Genomic DNA, 27,506 nt, shown 5'->3' on the forward strand with positions numbered 1-27,506 from the left:
ATGTTTCTGTGTACAGCCTATTCTAATAAATATGACTAATGATGGGAGAATACTGATAAATACGGTAATTGAGGGTCCTTCTTCCCCATTCACAGAGACACTTGCTGAAAGCTTTCCACTCCAGTCTCTGTGATTAACAAGACGCTTGCTGGAAATTCCTAACAGAACCTGGGGATTCTATTGGCTCCACCAAAATGAACAAGATACTGCTTGAAAATCCTGGAATCAGAGTTACCATCTCAACTTTACCTGTGCTTTCCATAATTCTTGACAGAAGTAGAGACGGGAAAACATGCTCTGTGCTAGTAAGTTCTGAGCGATCTCCAACAAGGACGACAATTTCTTCTGAAAATAAATTAGATCCTTTCTAAGAAAGCATATTAAACGTCTAGTTTTCCCAGACAGCCGAACAGCAACAAGCACAGTCCCCTCACTCGCGCTGTATCTTACCCTCTGCTCTGGTGTCAGCAGCACCTTGGGAGGGGGCCTCGTGTCTGCCTCACAGATCCGCATGAAGCCAGATGCCACCACCTGGCTGGACAGGACAGCCACTGGAATGCCCAGCCGTGTGGCTTGATCCCCCAAAGCAGAGCCTTAAAGACAGAACAAAATAATGGAGATACCCAACAAAATCTACTGAAGGAGACTGGTTAAATGCCTTCTCTTAAGCTCTAGCACTACAGAAAACTGCCTTTTGAAGGGGAGAAGAGACCTGGGGGACACAACATATAAAAGTAAGACAATTTCAGTCTGGTTGAAGCATCTCACGATGGTCTGGGGCCCCTGAAGCCTAGGGCTGCATACACATACACACACATTTGGACATTATGGGTGACACAAACAGGGTGCTTGGCAGATGGATTGTCTTTCAATTTAATTTTTGGCTGTGCTGGGTCTGTAATAAATTACAGAAATTGAAAAAAGAAGAAGCGGAGCCTGAAGATGTGACTGATTTACTGCAACCTCGTGATAAAGTTTGAAGGATGAGGAGCTGCTTCTTATGTCTGAGCCAAGAAAGTGGTTTCTTAAGATTGAATATAGTCCTTGAGAATATGTCAAGCAGCTGCTCAGATGACAACAAAAGATTTAGATTATTACAGAAACTTAGCTGATAAAGCAGCAGCAGGGTTTGAAAAGACTGACTCCAACTTTGAGTCAATCTTTGAGTGGGTAAAATGTTATTACCCAGCACTGCAGGCCACGGAGAGAGAATCTGTGAAAGGAAGACACAGCGGACTTCACTGTTATCTTGTCTTAAGAAATGGCCACAACCATTCCAGCCTTCAGCAACTTCTACCCTGATCAGTCAGCAGCCTCAACAGTGAGGGAGACCCTCTTACCAGTAACAGAGATTATGGCTCTCTGAGGGCTTAGATGATGGTTAACATTTTTAGCAATAAAGTCTTTTTTAAATGTTAGCAATAGAGCATTTTCTAATCCAGGTATGCACACTGTTCTTTTAGACATAATGCTGTTGCACACTTAGTAGATTACTGTGCCATGTAAATGTAACATTTTTATGCACAAGGAAATGAAAAAAATCTGTGGGACTTGCTTGCCTGCAACACTGGCTTCCCAGCAGTGGCCCAGGGCAGCCTTCATCTCCAGCTGCCTTCTGCTCTTCCCTACCCAGCACGGCCTGTTCCTGCCACTTCCAGAAACGACGACCATATTTCTGTCCCATCTTCCCAGGGGTCACTTAGGTTCCTACTGTTCGGAGCCCGATGCACAGTCGCTGTTTTTAAACAAGAGCCTCAAAACAAGCCCCAAGCAAGCCACAGAAACTTGTTGGTGACCACAAGTATAAGTAAAAAAACATTATTTGGGGGAATTTAAACACATCTGCCCGTTAGAAGCACATCAACGTCACTTTACGAACAGCTCTGCCATAACGCAATATATTAAGAAAACAAATCTATAACTCACCTATCAATGAACTGGAAAGCTTAGTGTGGGCCTCAGGACCATCACAATCAATCAACTGGTGGAGACACAGCTGGTCACAGGGAGGACCTTCCACCTAGAAACCAAACACCAAGAACTCCACTTCAAAATTCAAGCCATGTCCTGAAGACAACCAAAGTGTACACCGTGCTTGCCTACTGTTCGATTCCCAAATAATCTGAGGTGAAAAAAATTTTAAGGTGAAACTTACTAAAACCTTTGAGAATTACCAGACTCCTCCCTGGACTATTCTACCTCCAAATAGATAAATGCTCCTCCCAGATACTCACGAGTCTTGCCAGGTGTCTCTTCATAAAGGTGATGCCTTTGAGAGGCTCAAAAACCTGCAACCTAAATGTGCTTACAAAGGCAAAGCCAACTGCCTCTCACCTCCAGAATGAGGTCATTCAGGTTTAGATGGCGTCTCAGGAGGCGAACGGCTGACTCTCTCACCTTCTGCTCCCCTTCGGGACTCAGTTTCTGCCTCTCAACCCTTCCCTCTAGGGAAGAAAATCAGTTTCACAAAAATTACAGCACTCCTTAAAAACTCAGGCAAGGAAACACTGTGACACGCTGTACCCCTGAAGGTGATGCACCCTGGAACGTTATGTCCATGGGACTCCTGCCAAAAACCGCACAAGCTTAATCTAACCCTAGGACATATCAGACACACCCAAAAGAGGGGCACTCCTTCAAAAGCCCAGGTCAGGAAGACCCAGGAACTGTCACCCACGCAGGGACCAAGGAGAAGGGAGTAACTGACACGTGGGAGCCTGGACAGAAAAAGGACTTTACGGGGAAAACTGATGATATCTGAGCAAAGTTTAGTTTAGCTGGTTAGGATTGTACCAAAGCTACTTTCTTGGGATTGATCCTTTCAAAGGTGACTCGGGCTGAGCGGAGCTGAACAATTACTGTCATCCACGTTACTGGGGGGTGGGGGAGGTCAATCTTACGTCTCTACCTTCTGGAATCGCCCCTCGTGACCGCACGTGGGACAGAGTGGACAGAGGGCTGCCAGAATGGGAAGCTCGGGTGAGCGTGGAGAGATCAGGGCTCCGGGATCAGGATGAAGGGGGACGAGGATGGGTAGAAGAAGATTCGGGGGAGAAGGAGTCTTGGGGCCCGCGCCCACCTACCCAGCAGCTCAGCCCACGATCTCCTGCGGACCCCAGGCCCCTGATCCGAGGCGGGGACCCGGGCCCCGCGGGCTGACATGTCGCTAACAGAGCGCGGGGCCACGGCTCTAGGGGTCCTACCCGCGCTCCCCTCTCATTGGCTGCGGACAGACGCGAGCGTCCATTGGCTGCCAGCTTCCAGGCCACACCCACCTCGGGGCGGAGACTCGGCGGCCATCTCGTCCGGGGCTGAGGCGGCCATCTTGCAGGTGGCGGGAGACCGGGGCCAGCCGTGTCTGTGGAATTTATTTAGGTCCGGCTGAAGGCGGAGATTAGCGGCGCTGAGTCAGACGGAACCACAGGGAGAAGACTGTGCATTCCCTTTTGCGTTATTCCTGTCGAGGTGAGCAGAGCTGTGTGTGAGGAAACAACCGACAACCCCAAATTCCGGAGACGCCAGAACGACGCCGCCTGTAGGGAACCGAGGAGAACGAGTCTGCGCTCGGACCCCGCGGAGCCCGGCGGCGGTACTGAGGCTGCCCCTCCCTCCTTCTCCCCAGACTTAAGCGAAGTGTCACCGCGAGGCCGCGCACGCCGGGGTCGCACAACAGGGGTCTCCCACTGAAATCCATTTCCAGCCCCCTCGCCCCCTCAGGAGGATGTGGGGAGGAGGACTGGAAATCCGGGCTTGTAACCATGGTGACCAGCTCATGTCCCGGAAAGTCCTCTTGTTAGAAAGATGCTCCCAATATTCAGCCCACTTAGGAATTTACAGGAATTCGATGGGTATGTGCCTGGTGTGGGCGCAGACACTGACGTGCACCCCAGTCTCTGTGTCCAGGTTTTCAGGCAACGTGGTTTCCTCGGCCGTGAAGTCGGGGTGAGGGATGCCCTCAGACAGCGCTCACTGCCACCCGCTGAACCTTTTCCAGGTGGCCGGAATGTGCGTGCAGGCCATGACCACCACTGCTGCTGCCCCCGCCATGGGGGCTGTTGAACTTGAGTAAACAAGGGTCCGAGGGAGGTGGGCCTTGTGGGTTGCAAAATGTGGCCAGGAGTCCAACCCCTCAGTCTTTGTCCCTTCCATTTGGGCTGGTGATGACATGCGAGTGACATGATGCAAACAGGAGTTTGAAACGAGCTCATGCTGAGAGTCAGGGAACCTTCCCAGCGACCCTCAAAAGAACAGCCTGAGCCAGCCCACCAAGGACCAAACATGGAAGAGAGGTAGCCGCTCAGCCAGCAGGCCCTGGCCAGCTGCCTGCCCACTGCCAGAACCTGCAAATTAGGCCATCCAGCTGCCAGTGACTTGTAAACGAGGGGACAAGGCTGGCTGACACCAGAACTGCCACAGGCACATGATCAGGCGCTAAGCACACAGCTGAGGAGGGGAGCACCCACGTGGCCTTGTAAGTATTGAGAAGACCTTGCCTCCAGGCCCAGTGAGCAGAACCCTGGCAGGTGCATGTCCCCAGTTATGCAGCTGGTTGAAAAGAGACTGTGGGGAGGCAGAGGCAGGGCGCAGAGGTGGCTGAGATGGACTCAGGCCATCATTCGGCAGTGGAACAGGGGCTTGACCAGAGCGGTGGCCTTGAGGTGAAGAGAAGTGATGAGATCGATTCCTGCCTCAAAGGTTGATCCCCCAGCTGAGGAAGAAGTACAGAGTTTTCTAACCCGAGCCCGTGGAAATCCGGAGATACACATACATTATACACACAAGCACCACACACATGCACATCATGTTCGCATACATCATACCATATACTTGTACATCATATATGTACATGTGCATCATACACACAAACATTGTATGCATGCATTGATACACCATATGCACGTGTATGTATAACGTACATATTCACGTGCACCATACACGTCATATTCACATACATCATACCATATATCATTTGTATACATGTGTTGTACACACAAACATCATATGCATACATACGTTGAGATGTCATATGCATACGTGTATACATCACACATATATACACACATCTCATACCCACATACATCAGCTGAGAGGTGGCAACACTGGGAGGACGGTTGAGAGACAGTAACAGGACAGGCCCAGAGTTCAAGTGTGAGTGTGTCAGATTCAAGATGACAGACCCTGGATGGGGCTGCCAGGGAAGTAGATTGTAGGAGCCTCAATACACACATGCGCGCACACCAGGGCTACCCGTCCCTGCCCATCTTGGCAGTCCTCACCCGCCTGCTTCGAAGAACAGTGGAGAGCAGATACCCAGTTATTGGAAGCATGTCAAACATGCCACTGTCGTGACCCATGTGTCCCCTGTGCTGGATGGACCTTCTCTGGGGAAGGGGCTGTAACTAAGTATTTCCAAAACATCATAGGAGCCTGTGCCTTCCCAGCATCCGCTGATAGTCTACATTATTTAGGGGCTGCTGCTGTTAAATCCGGAGAAGGCAATGGCACCCCACTCCAGTACTCTTGCCTGGGAGATCCCATGGACAGAGGAGCGGAGGAGCCTTGTAGGCTACAGTCCATGGGGTTGCTAAGAGTCGGACACGACTGAGCGACTTCACTTTCACTTTTCACTTTCATGCATTGGAGAAGGCAATGGCAACCCACTCCAGTGTTCTTGCCTGGAGAATCCCAGGGATGGGGGAGCCTGGTGGGCTTCCGTCTATGGGGTTGCACAGAGTCGGACATGACTGACGTGACTTAGCAGCAGCAGCAGCTGTTAAATCACTTCAGTTGTGTCCAACTCTGCGACCCCACAGAAGGCAGCCCGCCAGGCTATTTTCCTTTAAATTTAGTCATTTTTTACCTCTTTCCTTCCTGTTTGGCTGCCTTGGGTCCTGCTGTGCACAGGCTTTCTGTAGTTGCAGTGCTTGGGCTTCTTATTGCAGTGGCTTCTTTTGTTGCAGAGCCCAGGCTCTCCAAGTAATTGTGGCTCGCAGGCTCTAGAGCCTGCAGACTTCAGTAGTTGTGCAAAGGCTTAGTTCCCCCAAGGCATGTGGGATCTTAGTTCCCAGACCAGGGATTGAACCCAGACCCTGTACATTGGGAGTGTGGAGTCTCAGCCATTGAACTACCAGGGAAGTCCCTGACTGCGCTTTATTTATTTTAAAAATTTATTTATTTATTTAATTTTTGGTTGTTCTGGGTCTTTGTTGCTGCCAGCAAACTTTCTCTCACTGTCCGATTAACAGTGTAATTAATAAATTATTTATTGTTGGGTTGTTTTTATTTTGTGACAAGTGGGTGCTACTCATCTTTGCAGAGCTTGGGCTTCTCGTGGTGGTGGCTTCTCTAGCTGTGGCACACAGGCCCTAGACCTGCAGACTCAGTAGTTGAGGTGCACAGGCTTTAGTTGCTCCTCGCCATGTGGAATCTTCCCAGACCAGGAATCGAACCTGTGTCCCCTGCATTGGCAGGCAGATTCTTACCACTGTACCACCAAGAAAGTCACCTGACTTCATTTTAAATGAGGTTTCTGTTAATTTTCACACTGTAAAGAAACCCCCAGTGTCGCCAATGGCACCAGTGGGAAGCAAACAGTGTTCTTGAGTATTTTCTCAGCTGCTGACCAGGAATCCAGAGAAAGCACCTCTGTAAGCACCCCCTCCTTGTCCCCTCAGCAGAACAGCCCTGTCTGCCTCCCCTCCATCGTAGTCTTGTGGGATTTCTTCTTACCACCTTGGTTTAGCTCTGGGTCCCCACTTCCTGCTAGTACCAGCCTAGAAATCTGTAGTCATGCCCAGCCCCATTGCCCTTCCCCCAGAGCTGTGTTGGCTCCTTTTAGAAATCAAGCACAGCCTAGCTGAATCCAGCACCCCTGGGAATTCATGGCCTTTATCATTATCCCAAAATAAACCTAAAGCACAAACCACAGCCTCTTGAGTTTCAGCTTTTCCTCCCAGACCCCTGAGCCCTGCCTCTCTGCACGGATGGTGACAGAGAAGGCATTCAGGGGCTGGTTGCTCACAGCGTCCAGTGTGCACAGATCCCCTGGGAGAAGCCGACCTGTTTTTCAGGCTGAAGTGGAATTCAGTGCAAGCTGAGAGTCTCTGCTTCCTTCGCAACAGGTGAAATGGCTCTGCCTCTGTCTAGGGGAATTAACTGGCCTTTCATCTCATGTCTGACATTTAACCTAGTTGCTTATATGCCTGACTCACTCTGACCTTTGTCTCTGAACTCTCAGCATGCTCTCAGTGTGGCACCCTGGAGCCCTACCCTCTCCTCCTGGAGTCAGGTACGTGTATTCCACATGCCACCTGTATTTCTGGCTCTAACTTTTTGGCATCCAGGGGTCAAACCAGGATCTTTTTAGTTTCTATTCTGCTAAGATCCTTAGATGTATTATTCCTGGAGATTTTAGCCTCTGGCCAGTGGCAGTCATGAGCCACCCACCCCTCTGATGCTCTGCCCTGGCGCAGACACTATCTGTAATCCCCTTAGCACGTCGGACACAGATAGTGGGAAAAGCAGATGTAACCAGTGGGGTTGTGTAGCCATCTGTCCATTTCTCACCTGCAGTGACCTTTGTTTCCCTGTGGCTGTTTGCCCCTGAGGACCTGGGGGATTCTTAGGGGGACCTGGTCAGATTTTTCAAACTGATCCCAGTCTTAGACATGAACACTTAGTACTCAGCAAATATCTGTGAATGAACAGCCTACACTATGAGTATCTGGGGAGTGTGCTAGTCCAAGTACTGGTGGGTTAGTCACTGCACTGAAGGTTTCCGTTCTGACTCCAAGCACAGCCCATGGTGACTGACAGCCTTCCTCGTGTACTGGACATGAAGGGTGAAAGACACGGCTTCAGGAATGGGCTACGGCTGATCCCATCATTGTAGAAATGACCTGGATCCAACGCTTTCCCGGTTGGTTTCATGGCTGACCCATCAGTTTCTGTTTCTTGTTGAGACTGAACAGTTGGAAATACACTAGATTTTCATTTCTAAAATCCAGGGGGCAACTTGGAAGAACTGTTCCTTCGACTTAGTTCTGTGTAGTGTTATTGGTGGACAAAGAGCTCCATGTTTTGACTTGAAAGCCACTTTCTACTGGGATGAACCCCGTTCACATCTCAACCAGGCATCGTCTGCCCTCCCTCGGTGGCAGAGTTACCCACACGAGTTTTTATTAAAGTATGGGTGGGGCTTGGCTTTCCACTCCAGGAAGGAAGTGAACACCTTGACTCTGACTTGTAACCACTGTGTGTGCCCACCAACCGGATCAGAACCCGCTGCATCTGGTTGATCAGTTTTGGTCTGGCAGAGTCACTCCATTGCCCTTTACTGACTTAGAAGCCACGCTTACACTCCCAGGCTACACCCGTGACACCCCTCTTGCTGCCACCACCTGCAGGCTGTTGCTGCTTGCCTGTGTCCATTTCTGGAGCTCATTTGGGACTTTTTCGGGAGATGTGTGAAAAGTGACCTGGCAGGAAAAAAACAAAATGGTTTCTAGGGGCATCTCGAGAGCTGCCTGATGCTTCTGTTTTCATAATTTGCTACAGCTAGAGAGACAAACCTTCAGATATTGAGATAGAGAAGTAGAACCTAACTTTTTTTTTTTTATACTTTTTCTTTTTAGTATATACAGTCAGTGGTCTTCACAGGTGGCATAAGGTTTAGTATTATTTTCAGAAGATTTTATAAGACTAATTCTTACATGTCCTCATGTCTAGAAAAGCAGTAAAAGCACTGTGACATCTGCTTGTGACTAGTACCAAGCCTCTGGCAAAATGTGTGCCTGGTTGTACATCTCCCTTCACTAAAATCATGTACATACTGACCTTCCCCTGCCTCTTAGGGGCAGTTCTGTGCAGCTGTCTGATGCTGCCTCATTCCAGATAAACTTAACTTACAGCTCTCATGGTGGTTCCCCTCCCCCCCCCCGCCAGTGAACAACTAGGTCCTTACCAAGGCCTGTCCCCATCAAACAAGACCCTCAGTTAGGGAACTTGAGGCCCTTTGAAGAAGTACCAAGAAAGGTACTTTTGCTGCAACCCAAGCACCTTCCAGTTAAGAGTACTTGCCACTTTCTGCCCTGGGGCCAGGGTGCCAGCAGGAGGCAGGGGGTGGCTCTGCCCAAGGTAGGAGCAGTGACCCTAACTTACAGTGAGTTGGTGGTGGTCTGAATGGAAGACTTTACCTGCACGGAGTCTGAAAGCACCCCTTGTGTGGGTTCATGGGGAACAGCCACGTGGGGGAGGAGAGGACAGCTCCGTGTCCTGTGAGTCTGGGCCTTAACCTCACCACCGTCTGGGAACTCCCCACTGTGGTAAGACACACCTGGAGGTTCTCCCTGACCTCTACTGACAACCATGGGTGGGGGTTCCGGTGGGTGAAGGTTAGGCAGAAGATCAGGTCTTAGCTGTCATGCAAGGATCTTTCCTTGCAGCACAGGGACTCTAGTGCTGTGCAGGCTTTATTGCTCTGCATGTGGAACCTTAGTTCCCTGACCAGGGATCAAACCCTGCGTCCCCTGCATTGCAAAATGGACTCTTCACCACCAGACCACCAGGGTCCCTAGACAGGAAGATTAACTTGAGTCCAAGTGCTTGCAGTTCTTGGAGCCCCCAGGCTCCACCTTCTTCACAGTGGTGGCACTGCCTGGTTTCTGCCTATGTAAGCGCCAAGAACTAGGAAAGCTGTGAAAGTGCCCAGCTATTGGACGCCAAAACTGTACGATTGATTCATCTGTACAAACTCCTTTTTTTGGAAGATGATAATGCCAGATGGGGTTATCTGAGAGTAGGGCCCTACGGGGCCGCCTACAAGTCTTCAATGAGGTGACATTGCAACTCTGCTGTGATTTCTATCTTCAGCTGTTGAGAATTCCCAGGAACTTTCCAGTCCCAAGTTCCACTAACAGACCTGAGAGAATCGCCAGCATGGAGAAATTCAGGAATCTAGGCCATGCGCTATCCAGGGTGGGGACCGTCGCCTTTCTTGCCTCACCTACCAGTGCATTTTGGCCATGTCACTCTGACCCAGTGCAACCAGGGCGGAAGAGCCCGCGGGGGCGCCTTTGAGCCGGTGCTCCCGGCCAAGGGTGAAGCGCCGCTCGCGTTCCACGGAGACGCCAGAGCTGTCAACACTGACGCGTGTTTCCGCTGGAAAAGGGACACTTAAGTGCTTCCTTCCGCAGGTCTTCCTGGCTCTCTTCACGGAGTGGTGACTCCCGAGGTGATTTGGCCAGCTGGCTCTGCAGCACCGCCTGCCCCTCCGGGAGTCACAGTCCTCCGGCTCCCCCGCAGTCACCGCGGTGGGGCTTGGGCGGGATGTTGGCCTGACACGCGTGTTGAGAGCCTAGTGTGGGTTCGCGGGCCGGGCGAGGAGGACCGCGTCTCCGTAGGTGCCCCCCACCCCGGGCGCCCCTCTGCGGGTCGACCCTGCGCACCCCTGCCCCCTCCCCCGGACTCTTCCCGGACCTCCTCCCGGCTCTGCGTTCCCCCAGCACCCTGATCCCAGCCTGTCCATCCCCGCCTCAAACCCAGCTCCGCGCCCTCTCCCGCCTGCCCATCCCCTCCGTGGAACGCCCCTCCCTTCCCCTCTCCTGCCCTCCTCCCCAGCGCGGCTTCACCTGCGGCCGCTCGCGCTGGGCGGGGCCGGGCGATGACAAAGCAGCGGCCGGCAGCGCGGGATCCGCCCCCCGCGCTTCGCGGGCGCGCCGGCCCCGGCGCGGCTGTTATGGAAACCGGCCGGGCGCACAGGCGGCGATGATGGGGCGGCCATGGCCCGGGCCGGCAGCTCCAGCGGCGACGCGGCCGCGGGCGAGCGGGCCGGGGGCGCGGGGCGCTCCGAGCCGTGGGAGCTGTCCCTGGAGGAGGTGCTGAAGGCGTACGAGCAGCCCATCAATGAGGAGCAGGCGTGGGCCGTGTGCTTCCAGTGCTGCCGCGGGCTGCGGGGCGCGCCGGGCGGCCGGCGGCGCATCCGGGACACGGCGGACATCCTCCTGCGCAGAGACGGCTCGGTCAGCGCGCGGCGGGAGTCCGGCGCGGCGGGTGAGGCCGGGGACGGGGTCGCTGCGGGGCGGGGGGCGGCGCCCGCGGCGGGGAGGGGCTGCGACCCTCCCTCCCTCCCTCTGCCGGACCTGGCCTCGGACCCGGCGCCCCCTTTGCCGCGCCTTCTCTCTGCGGGACCCGCCGACCTCTCCCACTTCCGCGCCCCCTCTGCCGCACTGGGGGCCCTCCTCTGGCTTCTCTCTCTACCGGACTGGAAGGCCTTCCTCCCCCTCTCCCTTTTCTGGGTTGGGAGCCCCCCTAACTCTCCGTTGAAGCTCGGACCTCTGCCCCTCGGCTCCCCCGCAACACACACACACACCTGGAACCCATCTTACCATCAGGGCCAGTGCTGGCTGGAGAGGAGAGGAGCTTTGGCTCCTTGGCCGAGGACGTTCCTCAGGGAGACCAGACTCTGCCTTTCCTGCCCGCTCTCCCCACCCGGTCTGCTTCCTTCTGTTCTGGGAGTCGGTCCCACCCAGTGACTGGTGGTGTGGATCGTTGTTGGACTGGTATTTAGGCAAGAAAGGAAACGTTTTGCTTGGGCTCTTTTTTGTGGGTCTGCCGATTTAATAGAGAAAGGAAAATGTAAGATTTGGGGAACAGCTTGCTTAGTGTTCTACTCTTAACCATGAGCGATATTCAACAATGAAGCCCTTGAAAGATATTTGAAATCTTTGGAGAATGATGAGTTTAAGTGATTTTTAGCCTCTTTAAGAAAAAAGTTTTCTTCCCTGGAGAACCAGGGTGCTGGTGCCGAGCATACTACCCCTAAAAGGGATATACCTGGGGGAGTGCACCGACCGGCTGTGTGTGCTGGAGAGGTGGGTTTGCAGAAATCCATGCGATGGGCCAGGCTGAAGCTAGCCAGTAGGACAGTTCCTTTGATAACCAGGCAATCTGCTGAATGCTTGCCACTCCTCGACCCTCAGTATTCTTCCACAAGCTCCCATCTCATCTGTGTGCCCTGTTCCCACCTCCCTAACACAGCAGTTGGGTGACATTTGAGAGTTGCTCTATTTGCACAAAAAGCTCTAATATATTTGTCTAGATGAAATAATAAGAACTGGAGTCAAATGGTACTGTTTCCATTCTGCGCACAGGTAATCTGAGGCTTAGGCTTACCTGTCACACAGGAAGGGTTAGGATCTGGATTCAGCACAGATGCTCTCAGTGCCTGTGTACACCGTCCTTACAGGTGGGCTCAGAACATGGGACAGGGTGGCCTCGTCTCACCTGTGGGCCCTGGAGTCTGTATGTTCACAAAGAGCTTTTCTCTCCCAACTGTATTTCCTCCTTGAAAGACCTTCCCTGTGCCCCTGCTCATCCCTGGAGACAAACAACATAACCCAGGGACTGGCTTCTGCCACCGCAGAATAGGGCTGTAAGGGCCTGCCTGGTCTGACCCTCTGATTTAAAAGGTGGGGAACTGAGGCGGAGAGTAGTAAGTGGTCTGCTGCCAGTCCTGGCAGGTGGCTAGAACTGAGGGCTTCTCTTTGTAGAGGAGTCAGTATTGTCCACATGGAACCACGATGGCCATCCTCTGGGGTGGTGGTCTTCTGGACCTGTCCACCTCTCCTGCCCACTCCCTCTTCAGCCCCTTCTTCCTGGTCCCTGCAGACCCAGAAGCACTGACCTGTACTGGCCTGTAACACAGGAGCCCAATTTAATTTTCCATTAGATACGATCTTTAGTTTCTGTCCATAAAGCATGTCTTGTAAAGGTGGATGAGGTTTGTGACTTGCTGCCTCTATGAAGACTGAGAAACAGACTACCCTGAACTTCCTCTTCTGTCCTTGTTGAGCTTTCGTCAATCAGCTGAGACTTTAGGCCGACTGTCTCCTATAGGTAGCTAACGCAGCATTTCTCTGGGACTTGGGTGCTTCTTTTGGTGGATTCACTGCAAGAAGTGTGCTGTGATAGCCGTCAAGAAAAAGGTCACATGGGCCCTCAGTTCCCAGCCCCCCTCGTGAAGTTCTGGTAAAGCTAGGCATTAAGTCATTGTTTAAGATAATGGTAAAGAAAGCAACAACCAGGTATTTCCCCAGTGGTCCAGTGGTTGAGACTCCAGGATTTCATTGCAGGGGGCACAGGTTTGATCCAAAAGGAAAAAAAAAAAGAAAAAAATCAACAACCAAACTAAACTTTACCTGGGGAGGATGAACAATATTATCTTAGGACATGAGCAGGAATACTTCCCACTTCCTGCTACTTGGGAAAAGCTGACTTGAGTAAACTTCCTAATCTCAACCTCTTCATAACTGCTTAGAAGCCCCCCTTCTTCAAGTGGGGAAAATGAAGAAACATGTTAAGTGAGGTTATTTTTAGGAGGCTATTATTAAAACTTCCTGATAGGCAAAGGTTTTGTTTTTTGTTTAATTAAGGCAAGAAACTCCATCAGGCAGCACAGGTGCTGACCGTTCCCTGAGACAAAGCTCACTCCTTCCATGCAGTGTGGTCGTGGTCAGTGACCCTGGGACAGTTTCAGTGGCATTTGTCCACCTGATGCCTCCAGGACAGGCCCCACAGGACACTGGCTGCTCCCAAAGTGATGCTTGGCTGCCTCCTTGCTTGAGACCTGCCCGCCCAGCTGACATCTGCAGGGGAAACAGACATACTTTTCTCTTCGCACAGGCTCTCCACCTTGAAAGCCCCGGGCAGGCGCAGGGTGGATGCGGGGCTGTCACAGGGCTGTGCCTCCTTTCACCTCCAACCTTCTCTGTTCTTACATGAATCCACACACTGCCCTACTTTTCCATGTTTGGTGTGTTTTTTGTCAGTTTTGATGCTAAAATTTTTCACAGGACCCGTTCTGCACGCCTGGGTGCCTCACGTGGCCCGTCCACCAGCTCACACCTGCATCTGCAGCCTCCCTCCTTTTCTGCCTGTAGTTCTGTGGCCCCTCTGCCACCCCCCAGACACCGGTACCTGTCCCCTTGCTGCCCACCGCTACCTGGAGGCAAGACTTTTCCAGTTTACCTCCTTGGCAGCCCTGTGTCATGACCTCCATTCTTCACCTCTTTACCTCCAGCCCAGCAACTGGAGTTAGGGTGAAATTTAGGGGCCCCCTTTTCTCCCCCATAAACTGGGGTGAAAGTGGCACGTGCCTGGGGACAAGGGAAGACTAATGAGGGAATGTTAGTGTGAAGCCAGTGTCCACCCTGGGCCCAAGGACCTGTGCACACAGCAGACATATGGACACACACACGGGCACACAGACACGTGAGCACGTGGACACACAGTGCTGCCGCTGCCACGGCTGCTGCATTTCTGTGCTGCCGGCACTGTGTGTGTAAGTGGGGCTGCCCCTTCCCATGGGAGGCACCTTTTCACGTTTCTCCTGGCTCAGGGTGTCCCCTCCCAGAAGCTGAAGTGGGACCCCCAGTGTTCTGGGCAGCCCTGCGTGTCCTGTGGGCTCTGGGCCCTCATGCTGGACTTGCTAGGCCTCTGGCAGGTGGCCTCCTAAGTGACCAGGGTTGCCTGTATCTTTTAAACGGCCTTCTTCACAGGGGGGTGTGCAGTGATATGGGGAGAGCTTGGGATGGCTGCAGGCTGGGATGCTTCCCCTGGAAGACAGCACACATCCTGAACAGAGGAGCCAGAGCTTTCCCATGTGGCTCTTGTCTCCTACTTCTTGGCCCTCTCCGAAGCTGCTGGTGCCACCCACCCTGGCTGTCCCCCAGCTGCCCCCCCCCGGCCCTTTGCTCCTCTGAGGGTCACCCAGGAAGACATGGTGTGGGGCTGCAGCGGCTCCACCTCGTCATCGAGGGAGATGGGGGCTTGCTCTGCAGCCTGCAGCCCACTGTCTCATTCAGGCCTCTGACGGGGAGGCAGAGCTATGCGCCCATCATACAGACAAGGAAACTGAGGTTCAGGAAGGCCGAGCAGCCATGCAGTCACCCACGGGGAGACATGGGGGCAGGGCTGGGGTGTGGGCTTGGCTGGCTTGCGCCCACCCCTGCCTGACCTTGGGAAGTTACTTAGGCCTCTGGGTGCTTCAGTTTCAGTCTCTGTGGAATGGGGCTTTGCTAGCAGCTGCCCCAGAGGTCATGTGGTATCTGTGGAGCCTTGGGACATGCTGGCCCTGGGGAGGTGCTGCTCACATGCCCCATGTACACCTCACCCAAGCATCGAGGAGGCTGTGCTGAGCCCAGGGCACCTGTGCGCATCACTGCCTCAGCTCCACCAGGAATCCAGTGGAAGCCTCCCCCAGGAATTCAGTGAGTGCCAAGTTCGTGGGTATCCACTCGAGCATTTTCCCCGGGGATTGGAGAATGCAAGCAAGCGGAGTGTTTTAAAAAATCAGGACTACTGAGGGAGCAAGCTACACAAACTTACTGCTTAATACAAATTTACCCTTGTAAAGCCATGGTAATCCCTTTGCCTTAAGGTCATCCGAGTAACAACTGAACCTCTGTCTGGACCCCAAGACAGAGTTCTGTCTTCTATCTTGGGTCCCTGGGGCTTGACTCGCTTCCTGGGCCTTGCTGCTGGGTAGGAAACCACACCCATGGTGATGTGTGAGTTTATGGCAGAAATGACCTGGAGGAGGAAGGACACACCGCAAACACAGGGCGCCTTTGACCCCTGTGCTGAACAAACAGCTTCCGGGTTTGGAGCACTTGTCTCCTCTTGGCTTCAGGTGGCATCTTGCTTTCACCAGCTCCTCTCTCGAGTGAAGAAGTGAGGAGTGGAGAGGAGAGTCCAAGGCTCCTTCCTGTGCTGACCCCAAGCCCAGAGGACATTATCAGCGGAAGATCACCCCCCCACCGGCATCCTAGCAGGACACTGTATCCCCGTCCCCCTGTTCCCTGCGGTCAGGGAGGCAGGACACCAGGGTCCTTACTCACCACAATGCTCCTCAGCCCCAGCCCTGCAGAAGGGGGAGAGGCTGCCGGCACCCATCCCACCACCCCCTGCTGGCCCCAGGGAGGCACTGCCCCCAGGATTCCAGACTGCAGAGTCCTCACAGAGTTCTCTCCCACAAACGAAACCTGTTTCCTGTACTATGACAGGGTCATCTCAAAGAAAACGCCCCCACTTCTTGACTTTTTGTCTTTTGTTGTTTCCCAGAAGAAACTGAAACAACTTTCCACCCCAGCACATATTGGGGAGGGTGGTGAGGATGCCAGGGAAACCAGGTGGCTGCGTCTAGCTCCCATCTCACCGTGCATCAGTACAGCCTTGCGTCTATCTCCGTCTCTCTGCTCTTCCCCAGGGAGAAGTTGGTTTGTAAATAAGTATGAGCTAGTGTGCAGGATGCCAGGTGAGCAGCTTGTTATGTCAAGCTTCTATCAAAGTTATGTCAACTCCAGGTGTTCTGGGGGCTCTGGAGGGTGCAGCCGGAGTCTGGCTGTGCCTGGTGGGGCTCCCAGCACCACCATTCCTTAGCTGTGTGATCTTGGTAAACCCTCTCTGTCTCTAAGCTCCAGCTTCGTCATCTGCGCGGAGGAAGGCATGGCCCTGAACTTTGCAGCAAAGCACTGGGCATGGGACCACTGCGGGGCTCCTTGCTCTGTACAGCCCAAAGGTTCCCCGAGCCTGTGTGACTTTAAATACAGCTGGGTTGGTGAAAACTCACCTCCACACCATGCTGGGTTTATAAAGAGTTCTGAAGAGTTGGCTGCCCCCTGCCCGTTATAGCAAGGTAACTCGGGGCCCCGGCCCCTCCATTTCTCCCACTTTCCACGATCTCTGTCCTTCACAGCTACAGACTTTTTACTGAACCTTCAATACAGGCCAAGGTATATGCCCAGGTACTCACTATTCCACCAACGCTACCCATGTTGGGAGTGCAGTGTTTTAATGGGAAAGTGTTTTCATGGCTCAGCCCTACACAAACTCCCTTTATCCCTGGCAATCTTCCTGTCTCTTGATGGCATTTGGAAAATATTTGCAGAGTTAGCAGGTTCACTCAGCAGAGAATGTCATGGTTTGTGTTTTTATCCACCTCAATTAAGGCAGCTGAAATTCATACCCTCCCACAGCTCTGTGTGCTTTATTCAAGCAAGGATGTGGAAGGAGGTGGGTTTCCTGTCTTTCCAGCCTGGCCTCTTGGAAGGCTGGAGGTGGCCCAGGCAGTGACTGGAGCACAGATTCTGGGGTCCCCCAGCCTGGCCGCAGCCAGCACCACCACTTACTAGCTGTGATACCTTGGGGCACATAAGCTCATCCCCTAGAGCCTCTGTTTCCTTATCTGTGAAGTGGGTACCAGGACCATCGACCTCCCAGGCTTGTACACTGGCTTTGCAAGTGCTTGTAAACATGCCAGCTCAGTGCCATGTTTAATAATAAAATACCCACAGCCAAATTCAGCACCTGGGCACCCTGTATGAATGGCTGAGGTGCTGACAGTCTGGGGAGAAATCCCCAGTGCCAGAGGTGCAGCCAGATGGCTACTCACCCGCATGGCTGCTGGGAACCCTGGAGCAGAGCCTGCCTTCCCCACTGCACCCGGCTTTCTCATCCGACTGGTTTGGGAGTGCATGGCTCCCTACAGCACCCAGGTTTCTCATCTGACTCTGAGTTGGGGGTGCATGGCTCCCCACTGTACCCGGGTTTCCCATCTGACTGAGCTGGGGGTATGCCGCTTCCCACTGCGAGGCCTTTCCTTGGGCCTGGCTGACCTGAGCTGCCCCCTTGACCCTTCCTCTCCCCTTTCACTCTTGCCCCCTGCCTACTTCCCCAGGGGGCGAGATGGGCTTCAAGGCCCTGTAGGCTGCTCCTGTCTGAGTGGTCACTTCGGGGCGTGACCGCTGCGCAGGGTGGGACCATCTGCCCCAGGGCAGGGCCACAGGGCTTGCCTGGCGTCCGGCGCAGAGCTGGGTCTTATCAGTATCCCAGTGACTGGCTCGGTGCCCTGGTTTCTGGTGGAGATCTTATGAGATGTGCTGTGTGTTCCTGGGGGTAGGTGGGGGGCTGGCCCAGGGGATGCGGAAGCTTGTCTTGACTGCTGCTTCTCTTCTCTTGTAGAGCCCACAACAATGGTGTCACCGGCCAGCTCGGAAGCCCAGGTACTTTAAAAACAAAATTTAAATGTACTTGATCCGAAGTAACAGTTAGGTGTGTTGTATGCTGTAAATTAGCAGCACATACAGTTGTGCTTCTAGGAGGACCGGGAGATAGTGAAGCCTGGCATGCTGTAGTCCGTGGGGTCACAAGGAGCTGGACATGACTGAGCGACTGGACAACAGTTGTACAGTTGTTCCTCTGAGGCAGGATGTGGATAAGTGCTCAGTGGCTTGGTGGAAAGGCTTGTGGGGAGACTATGCCTGAAAACAGGCATCGTGTATGGGCAGGGAAGCCTGTGCACACGGGCTGGGGTGGGGTGGACTCGGGGGGTCTGAAACGTGGGGTCTCCCCTGTGACCGCTGGGCTCCTGGAGGTGCCTCCTGCTGACCAGAGGGCAGAAAGGGCAAAGGAGATGTGATCTCCCTGGTCAGAGCGTTGGGCAGGCGTGGGGCTGGGGGACAAACAGGAAAAGCAGCCCATCCCCCGTGTCCCTGAGCTCCAGTGCCTCATCCCTAGGACCTTTATCTGTGTCTCCTGTCCCATCCGCCTGGCCCCAGGTGCTTTGTCCTGAATTTGATGTTTATTCCACTGCTTTATAAAAAATGGTTTTGTGTAAATACATATTTGTATGTTAAACACAGTGTTATAGAAAGGGGGTGGGCACAGCCAGTTGGTCTGCTGTGAAAGTGAAAGTCACTCAGTCATGGCCAGTTCTTTGCGACTCCATGGACTATATAGCCCGCTAGACTCCTCTGTCCATGGGATTTCCCAGGCAAGAATACTGGAGTGGGTTGCCATGCCCTTCTCCAGGGGATATTCCTGACCCAGGGATCGAACCCTGTCTCCTGCATTGCAGGCAGATTCTTTACTCTCTGAGCCACAAGGGAAACCCATTGGTCTGTCACGGAGGATTTTTACCAACAATAATAAAACCATCGCAAAGTTTTCTGACTTTTTCTAGTCACCACATGCTGGCAATTCTTAATTGTGTCAGTGATAAAGTACATCCTCTGGCCGGGCAGATGCCGTGCTGTTTATACAACACGAGTTCCCAGGGGTTGCTCTGAGCTCACGCTACACAGTGTCCTGGAACCGAGTAAGAAAAGCCTAGCCCTGTTTTCAGGATGCGTCCATCTCACTGCTGTGTGCGGCTCCTGCTGCCAGGCTGCCCTGCCCCACAGCCCCAAGTGAATTTGTGTTCCCCACCCCTGTTCCACTTGTGTTCCCTACTGTCATCAGTCTTGAAAACACTTACAAAGAACTTTGTATATAGGCTCGGGAATCGACGTGGGGGCCCCCAGGAAGTCGGTCAGGGCAGCCTCCTGGCCTGGGTGCTGAGATTCTCACTCCGGCCCTTCAGTGCCTTGGGCTGGTCCCGGGGCCTCAGCTGCTTGGTGCCCACACTGCCAGGAGCAGGGGGGCTCGGGGTTCTGCCTAGACTTTTCCCTGGGGGGAAGCCAGTGGTCTCTCCGGTGTCTGGGTCTGGGGCGGCTCTCTAGAGGCTTGCAGTGGAGTTAACCCTTTCACTGATGTGAGGCCAGCACAGGCCAGAGACCAGAACCAGGGGAGGCAGGCCCAACAGGGGTGCTCTGTGCTGCACTGGAGCCAGGAAGCTTTGGTGTTAGGCCTGCTGCCTGCCCGGCCCGAGGGGTAGAGTGGTCTCCCCCAGAGAGAGAGGGTCACCCTGGGGTCAGTGGGGTCTATGGGGCAAAGCTGGGGTGAGGTGGAGTTTACTCTGCTTTTTTTGTAAAAGTGATTTTATTTGTTTATTTTTGGCTGTGCTGGGTCTTTATTGATGCGTGGGCTTTTCTCTGGTTGTTGAGAATGGGAGCTACACTTTGTTGTGGTTCATGGGCTTCTCATTGCGGTGACTTCCCTTGTTGTGGAGCCTGGGCTCGAAAGCACAGGCTCATTAGCTGTGCCACTCGGGCTTAGCTGCTCTGCAGTACATGGGATCTGCCCAGACCAGGGATTGAACCTGCCACATCTCCTGCATTGGCAGGCGGAGTCTTCCCTCCTGAGCCACCAGGGAAGCTCATCTCTGTCTTCTTCCTGCACCTCCCTCTGGGCCAAGAAAGGACCGATGGGAACTTGTGTGAAGTGAGGTCCTTGCCCGCCCAGCAGTCCCAAGGGGCTGCCTCAGGGACTCCACTGGCCAGAGCAGGCCCTTTGACTCCTGATTCTGGGGTGTGACCTGTAGCCCAACTGGTCCTCGCCTCCTGAGGCAGAGATAAGGTGCCTCCAGGCTGGGAGCGTTATTGACTTTCACTGGAACTTCGCTCCCACAGGGCCTCACCCTCCCCAGGTGTCCCTGAGCCAGGCAGACCCCCCAAGCCCCTCCAGACTCAGGGCATCTTGGGAGGTGCTTCTGTGGACAGAGAAGGCCTGTTCTTGTGCCCTGCCCTCTGCCCAGCGCTGACTGTCACACTTTCCTTCAGCTCTGCTCTGACCCCTTCCCTTGGGGTCTGGGGGTGACATCACAGGAAACAGAAGAGAGACCAGAAAGTCCCAGAGGCCAGGTGGCCTGCACATGCCTGGCGAGGGTGTGGCTCCGTCCAGGGGCACGAGGTCAGGGCACAGGCTGCAGGCTGACCACCCCCCCCCAGGCCAGCACGGCCCCCCTACCTGAGGCAGGCAGGTGACCAATGTTTTCCCCACCTGTGAGGGTCTTGAGACTAGTGGCAAAGAGCTGTGGTCATTTTGGTGTGTGTATATCTCTTGTACTGAGTCGTGAAAGGAAACCATTAATGCCCTTTCAAACACAAACACTTGGTGCTGTCAGCACTGGAAGCAGCTTCCTCATTCTTGCTTTGCGCCACTGCCTGGCATCGAACCGCTTCCCCGGCGCCTCCCTCGAGCAGACCCAAGGCTGTGGGGCACAGACAGTACAGAACCCGGATCTGAAATGCTAATGGTGGTCCCTGAAAGCTCAATTCCCTAGGGGCTAAGTAACACCAAAAGCAGAGTTAAGAGGAGTGCAGGACTCGTCTCTAATGTGCTAATCCGCTTTTTAAAACCTTGTTGTGGAGAAAGAATTTTGAGCTTATGCAAAGCCAGCAGAATAGCATAGTGGCCCCACACGAGGCTCCACCAGCAAAGGACTCACCTATTCCCTGCAGCGCCCCCCCACTACCTGCCTGCTGGTGACCCCACCCCCTCTCCCTATATAGGTACAATTATTTTTTAGGTTTTTCTCTTTCAGGTTAAATTCACATACATTGAAATTTACATGCAGCTGAAAATACTTGAGGGGTCTCACTTTTTGTGAGATCCAGTGTCAAGCTTTATATGTGTCATTAAGCAATTACTCCAGCAGCATTTATTGAATAAGCTAGCCTTTCTCCTCTGATTTAAAACATACTGTCATTGCACATGAACTAATGCTTCCTTAGGTTGCCTCTCTGTCTTTTTCTAAACACTTTTGTTGGGGGTAAACTGTACATGTGGCGAGCTCTGACTGGTGTGTAAGCAACACCACACACATCTTTCCCAACATGCTTCCCCCCACCCCCCGGCCCCCGGGAGCCAGGGGCCTGCCCTCTGTGGCTGTAGACTGCTTCTGTGTTGTCTGGAGCTCCAGAGTCCTGGCTCTGGGCGGTGCTGGGGGTTCAGGGCTGTGCACGGCTGACTAGTTAGTATCCCTCGGATCACCACCCCACCGACCTGGGGTGGATTTGACCTTTATGGATTCCCCCACAAGGATTTCCGGTTTTCCTCTCTTGGTGAACACCCCCCGAGTGCCGTCCCCCCCCCCCCGCCCCCCGCGCCCAGAGGAGCTGCAGTCTAGCGGTAAAGCGTGTCTTAATTATAAGAACCTGCCACGCAGTTTTCCGCGGTGGCTGTGCTGCTGGGGAGCACTGTGTTTCCCGGGTGGGGGCGGTGGTGCACCCCTCAGAGGACAGCTGCTATCCCATTTCACCAGTAGAACCCACTCGATGGTGACCTCCTGCGGCGGCTAGAACGCCCCCACCCCGCCCTGTGTGCCCGCCCTGCCTTGGCCTAACAGCAGGGCCCTGGCCTAACAGCAGGGCCCTGTCCCGCAGGTGGTGCAGTCGCTGGGCTTCGCAATCTACCGCGCGCTGGACTGGGGGCTGGCTGAGCACGAGGAGCGCGAGCTCAGCCCGCAGCTGGAGCGGCTCATCGACCTCATGGCCAACAGCGACTGCGATGACGACGGCGGTGGCGGGACGGCCGACGAAGGATACGGGGGTCCCGAGGAAGAAGAGGAGGCAGAGGGCGGCCCTCGCACCGTGCGCACCTTCGCACAGGCTATGCGCCTGTGTGCCGCGCGCCTGACCGAGCCCCGAGGCGCACAGACCCACTACCAGGCCGTGTGCCGCGCGCTCTTCGTGGAGACGCTGGAACTGCGCGCCTTCCTCGCCAGGGTCCGGGAAGCCAAGGAGGTGAGGCAAGCGAGTGGCCCAGGCCGGAGGGCCAAGGATTTGCTTGGAGTGGAGGGTAGTGGGTGGGGCCAGCCGAGCGAGGGGTGGGGTCCCAGAGGTGCCTCCACACACAGAGGTGGGGCAGGTGGGCAGGGCCCGGCCCTCTCCCTGCCTAGTTCCTTCTGTCCCTCCGTCTGTCCACAGTGGGTGTCCACTCTGTGGCAGACAGTCCTGAACACTTTGTAGGTTTTAGCTTAATCCTCAGTGTCCTGCTTACCTGGCTTTGCACAGAGGAGACCAGAGGCTCAGAAATTCACAAACTGGTGCCTTTACCCATGACCTCACTCTCTAAGTCAGTCCTTAGCTTCCCTGGTCCTCATGTTTACATCTGCAAAAGGGACTGTGTCTCCAGGTCTCCTGCCCCAGAGCTGGTTCCTTCTGAAAACAGGGAGCAGAGGTGCCAACAGGTTGGAGCTTTGGAGAGGTGGGCAGTTCAGTGAGGGGTCACTCGTCCTGGTGTTTGTCCCTGGATGACAGTCCCACATTCCTCTCCACCCCCCACCCCACCACCCCCCACCCCCACCCCCACCGTGGTTTTCACCCATTTCCCAGTTGAGCAGCTGTAGGCGCTAAGAGGTCGTGTTCTCACCCCAGGTCACAGCTAGTACGGAGCAGAAGGGCTTGACCAGCTCCCGGCTGGCATTCTCCCCACAGCTGTTCTGCCGCTTCATGGTCTCAAAGTCAGGAGGTGACAGTCTTTGCTCAACTCTCACAGCCTCTCCCTTGGAGAGAACTGAGGTGTTTCGTTGAAATGGGGGTCATAGCCCACAGGGACCCCTGCCTTCCACCAGCATTTCACAGATGAGGAGGGAAATGGAGACTTTGGAGAGGTCAGGAGGTACTTGTGGAATTAACCGGTGCTGGTTCCTGATGTTACCCTGACCCTTCGTTGGCGAGTGTCTCCTTCCTGCCCAGCTTCCCCAGACCTGGGCTTGAACACTCTAAGGGTTGTTCTCACCAGGGGCCTGGCATCTAGCGCAGGACAGCTCAGATGCTGCTCGGGTCACTTGGCCTCGTCTGCAGCCCACTCGTAGCCCAAAGTGTGCGTGTGTGGTCCCTCTGCCCACCTGCTGCCCCCCAGCCCCATCCTTTGTCTTCCCTCCACTCCTGCTCAGCATTGCCGAGATATCCTGCCAGTGCTTTAATTGTGGCTGCCCCTAATGCTTGTCTGCTTTTCCTTTTGTTTTGATTGGACTCTAGAGGGTGGGTGGGGACTATGTCTGAAACTCATGCCCCACTAGGGAGATGTCCATTCTGGTTTTCCTGAGACGCCCCTCAGAGCATTGTCTTCTTGGAGCCACTGCTCTTGCTATAGCAGCCTCTTCAGGTCCACTGCCGAGTGGATCCTCCCTGGAAGACAAGTTCCTCTTTTTCTTGAGGACCCTCCTGTTACCTGACTTTTCAGGGTCACTGTGTGGTTCCTTTTTGGGGAAAGATTTCTTCCTCTTGGGAGGAACTCCACGGCCAGCTGTCTCTTCAAGGTCACCACTAACTGGCTCCTCCTTGGAAAGCATTTCTTTTCCTTGAGTTTGAGGAGACAGATGGGTCTTCCATTCCATTCTCCCGAAGAGCCTCTTGGGCTTGTTTTTCCTTCTTTGGGGTCTTTTGCTTGTCTCCTCGTACTCCTGTGTGGCACTAAGGATCCTAATGATTTTCAGTTGCCTGACTGTTGCTGAGGTCAGTTCCTTGGCCAGGCAATAAAAGCTCTTTCTTTAAGTGTAAACAGCTCTAAACTTCAAGCAGTTGACCCAGGAGAAGTCAGGGGACTGGAGGAGGCAGTGAGAAGTGGGCTACTGGCAGTGTGTGACTGGGCTGGCATTGAGAGCAGAAACAGCCTGCTCAGGGGCAGTAGAGCTGCTCCAGAAAGGACAGGAGACCCACCTTCATGCCCTTTGTCCACAGAGACGCAGGTCACACCCAGCTCTATTTTTAGAACCACACACCTTGTGCTTCTCAGAGACTTGGCTGAGTTTTCTAGAGCATCCCAGGGCAGTTTGGCAAGTGGCTTGGGAGGGAAGCTGGGGTGACCGGTTCTGTTTGACCTGGGGGATGGGGTGGCAGAGGCTGTGTGCTAAAGGCAGGTGCTCCTCCAGCATGGAGGGCCAGTGAGAGCAGAGCCCCCGCTGCTGCTAAGATCCAGGGCAATGAACTTAGCAGCCTCTTCACAAATTCTCAGCAGAAAACAGCTCCCTGAGCATTTCCAACATCCTTCCTGGGCCCTCACCTTGCTGGTGGCGTTTTTCCCAGTTCGTGAAATACATCTCTATGACTTCGGGGTCTGCTGAGTGACTCACCCTCTTGCCCATCCATCCACCCATCCAACTATCCACTTACTGATTCATTTATTCACTCAACCAATGCTTAAGACCTAGCACGTGTCACACAATGCTGGGAGCCAGATTTAAAACAACCCCAAAGCTGAAAACATGGTTCTGACCTCACGGAGCCAACCATTCAGAAAACAATCAAAGAAGCAGATGACTGTAGGCTCCAGATGGGATGACATGCACAGAAGAGGTCATGCTGTTCCACGAGGGTGGGTGTGCCCTGTGAGCGGCAGTCTGGAGCCCTTCCCAGATGCGGGAGGGCCTCACGCCTGCATCGTGGAGGATGGGGCCCCCGTGGAGGAGTGTGGGTCAGTGTGAGGAGGCCATGGGTTCTGGTGCCGCCAGGGGTTGCTGCAAGGGTCATGCTTGCCCCGGCCCTTGCATGGGAGGAGCGGCCACCAATAGCCAGCAGGACATGAGTGTTTCCATGCGGTTCTAAGGCTGATGGCTTGGTTCCCTCAGATACCTTTCTGTGCCCCAAAGCCTTGTCCAAAATGCCCACGTGGTGCAGAAGCGTCCCCAGGGGGCAGACCAGCAGGGCGCACAGCCCCACTAATCCCGTTCTCCCATTTCTCCTGGACTTAACAGATGCTGCAGAGGCTCCGGGAGGATGAACCGCAGGCAGAGAAGCCCCTTGTGGAGCTGGACAGCCTGAGGCGCACAGACTGGGTAAGACACATGCCCCCCACCCCCACCAGGGCACAGAGGGGGCACAGGCCTGGAGCCCCGCCCAGGGCTAAGGGCCATTTCCCTCTTCTCGTGGGCCTAGGCCCGACTCTGGGTCCAGCTCATGCGGGAGCTCCGCCATGGGGTGAAGCTGAAGAAGGTGCAGGAGCAGGAGTTCAACCCCCTGCCCACAGAGTTCCAGCTCACCCCCTTCGAGATGCTCATGCAGGACATCCGTGCCAGGAACTACAAACTGCGCAAGGTCATGGTGAGCCACTCAAGGTCATAGCGGGCCGGGTTAAAGAGGTCGCATGTTCAGGCCCCTCTGCCTGCCGGCGCCCCTGCTTGGTGCGCTGGTCACTGAACCAGGGAGTCCAGTGGGAATGGGCAATGTGGCCTCGAGTCATATACCTCGTGGTCCTTTCAGGGACATAGTGTGACATTGGCAGGGAGAAGGGGACCAGGGGCGGGAGCTGAGGCTGTGGGATTGTCCCACTTAACTCTCACAGGGCCTCGTGGTGTGCCAGCATTGCTCTGAGAATCTAAACGTGTGAGTTAATCTCACTCTTACGAAGACCCTGTGAGGTAAAGCCACTGACCCGCGTTTCAACATACAGAATCTGAGATGCAGGGAAAGCTGGTGGTCAGGTCTTGAAGGCCACAGACACACAGCCACTGAGGGGGAGGCTGGGTGAACCCGTCATGGCTGCGGCCCAAGCAGACGGCCCCTTAGCCTTGCTGCCCTCCCTCTCTCCCACAGGTTGACGGGGACATCCCTCCCAGAGTGAAGAAAGATGCTCATGAACTCATCCTGGACTTCATCCGCTCCCGGCCTCCACTGAAGCAGGTACCAGCCCCTCGGGGCATCCGGAAGCTTGGTTCTGGGACGCTGCCTGCCAGAGCACGCGGGGCCTCCAGGGAGCTGGCCCCCCACCTGGTGCTGCTAAACCCCCTGCAGGTCTCAGAGAGAAGGCTTCGCCCCTTACCTCAGAAGCAGAGAACTCTGCACGAGAAGATCCTGGAGGAGATCAAGCAGGAACGCAGGCTACGCCCTGTGGAGAGCAGGCGCTGGGACGGCCGGGGCGAGCGGGGTGAGCACGGGACACCCCTCCCCTGCACCTCGTCTTCCCCCGCACTGTCCTGTCCATCCTGCCTCACCTCCTGCCTCCCCCAGGGTTCGGCTCTCTGCCCTGCATCCTCAACGCCTGCTCTGGGGACGTCAAATCCACTTCCTGCATCAACCTGTCCGTCTCGGATGTCGGGAGCAGCGCCCAGCGCCCGAGGCCCCGGGTCCTGCTCAAGGCCCCTACGTTGGCTGAGATGGAAGAGATGAACACTTCTGAGGTCAGAGCCCGCAGGTTCCTGAAGAGAGACTGACATGAGGAGGAAGTGGGGCAGGGGAGGAGGGATGAGGAGGGGAGGGAGGAGAAGTAGGGGAGAGAAGGAGGTTCTAGAGAACAGAACACAGCCAGGGTGCAGCATCCAGCTGTGGGCCCTATGCTCGGGGTCCTGTCTGCACCCTGCTGTGAAGCTGTGTCCTGCTGTGGGGCTGGGTCTGCCCTGGGGACAAGCCTGGCGGGGCTCAGGCACCCTCTCCCATCTTGGTCACTCACAAGGGTGACTGAGACAGTGGCCTTGAGCCTCTGTTGCCTCAGCACATAAAAGGATGAAATGGAGAGCCACGTCCTCCTGGGCTGGGCAGCCGCACTTGGAGGTGCAAAGCCTACAGGTCCCAGCGTGACTCCCCACCCTGGCTGCATTGCCCTCTGACCCTGGCGACTGGGCTGGGGGCTGTCTCCATGTGACCCCACGTGACCCCAGGCCTGTCATCTCCAGGACTTTCCAGGGACCTCAGGGCAGGGGCTGGCTTCTGAAGCACGCGTCTCCCCTGGCTGGGGTAGTGCATAGCGGTCAGCTTGTGCACCCCACGCCTTGGTCCAGGGACAGGCAGGAGGCACTGGGGCAGAGCGGTCTAGTGATGCTAGACTGGACTGTCCACAGGAGGGTGGACAGG

General features: G+C 54.6%; 2 protein-coding genes across 6 annotated transcripts in view; one reads left to right on the top strand and one right to left on the bottom strand.

The window, feature by feature from the left end:
- The window catches only part of FANCA (Fanconi anemia complementation group A), a 36,759-nt gene extending 33,580 nt beyond the window's left edge, over positions 1 to 3,179 (bottom strand). Inside the window, exons 1-5 of the mRNA XM_018061899.1 lie at positions 3,084 to 3,179; positions 2,335 to 2,444; positions 1,927 to 2,020; positions 451 to 593; positions 250 to 345 (exon numbers count right to left, since the gene is read on the bottom strand). Coding sequence (XP_017917388.1) covers positions 250 to 345; positions 451 to 593; positions 1,927 to 2,020; positions 2,335 to 2,444; positions 3,084 to 3,162 — 522 coding nt within the window. The 5' untranslated portion in view covers positions 3,163 to 3,179. The remainder of the gene's footprint in view (positions 1 to 249; positions 346 to 450; positions 594 to 1,926; positions 2,021 to 2,334; positions 2,445 to 3,083) is intronic.
- SPIRE2 (spire type actin nucleation factor 2) overlaps positions 4,390 to 27,506 on the top strand; it is a 33,214-nt gene continuing 10,097 nt past the window's right edge. Inside the window, exons 1-8 of one of the 5 annotated variants that reach the window (XM_018061903.1) lie at positions 4,390 to 4,471; positions 18,019 to 18,059; positions 22,101 to 22,460; positions 25,415 to 25,495; positions 25,596 to 25,760; positions 26,253 to 26,339; positions 26,451 to 26,583; positions 26,667 to 26,836. In XM_018061903.1, the coding sequence (XP_017917392.1) occupies positions 18,030 to 18,059; positions 22,101 to 22,460; positions 25,415 to 25,495; positions 25,596 to 25,760; positions 26,253 to 26,339; positions 26,451 to 26,583; positions 26,667 to 26,836 (1,026 nt within the window). In that variant the 5' untranslated portion in view covers positions 4,390 to 4,471; positions 18,019 to 18,029. Of the gene's footprint in view, positions 4,472 to 10,712; positions 11,050 to 16,461; positions 16,694 to 18,018; positions 18,060 to 22,100; positions 22,461 to 25,414; positions 25,496 to 25,595; positions 25,761 to 26,252; positions 26,340 to 26,450; positions 26,584 to 26,666; positions 26,837 to 27,506 lie in introns of those variants that run through there. The other 4 variants (XR_001919438.1, XM_018061900.1, XM_018061901.1 and 1 more) reach the window with 4 other exon arrangements.

Source organism: Capra hircus, chromosome 18 (genome assembly GCF_001704415.2).
Source record: "Capra hircus breed San Clemente chromosome 18, ASM170441v1, whole genome shotgun sequence".
NCBI lineage: Eukaryota > Metazoa > Chordata > Mammalia > Artiodactyla > Bovidae > Capra > Capra hircus.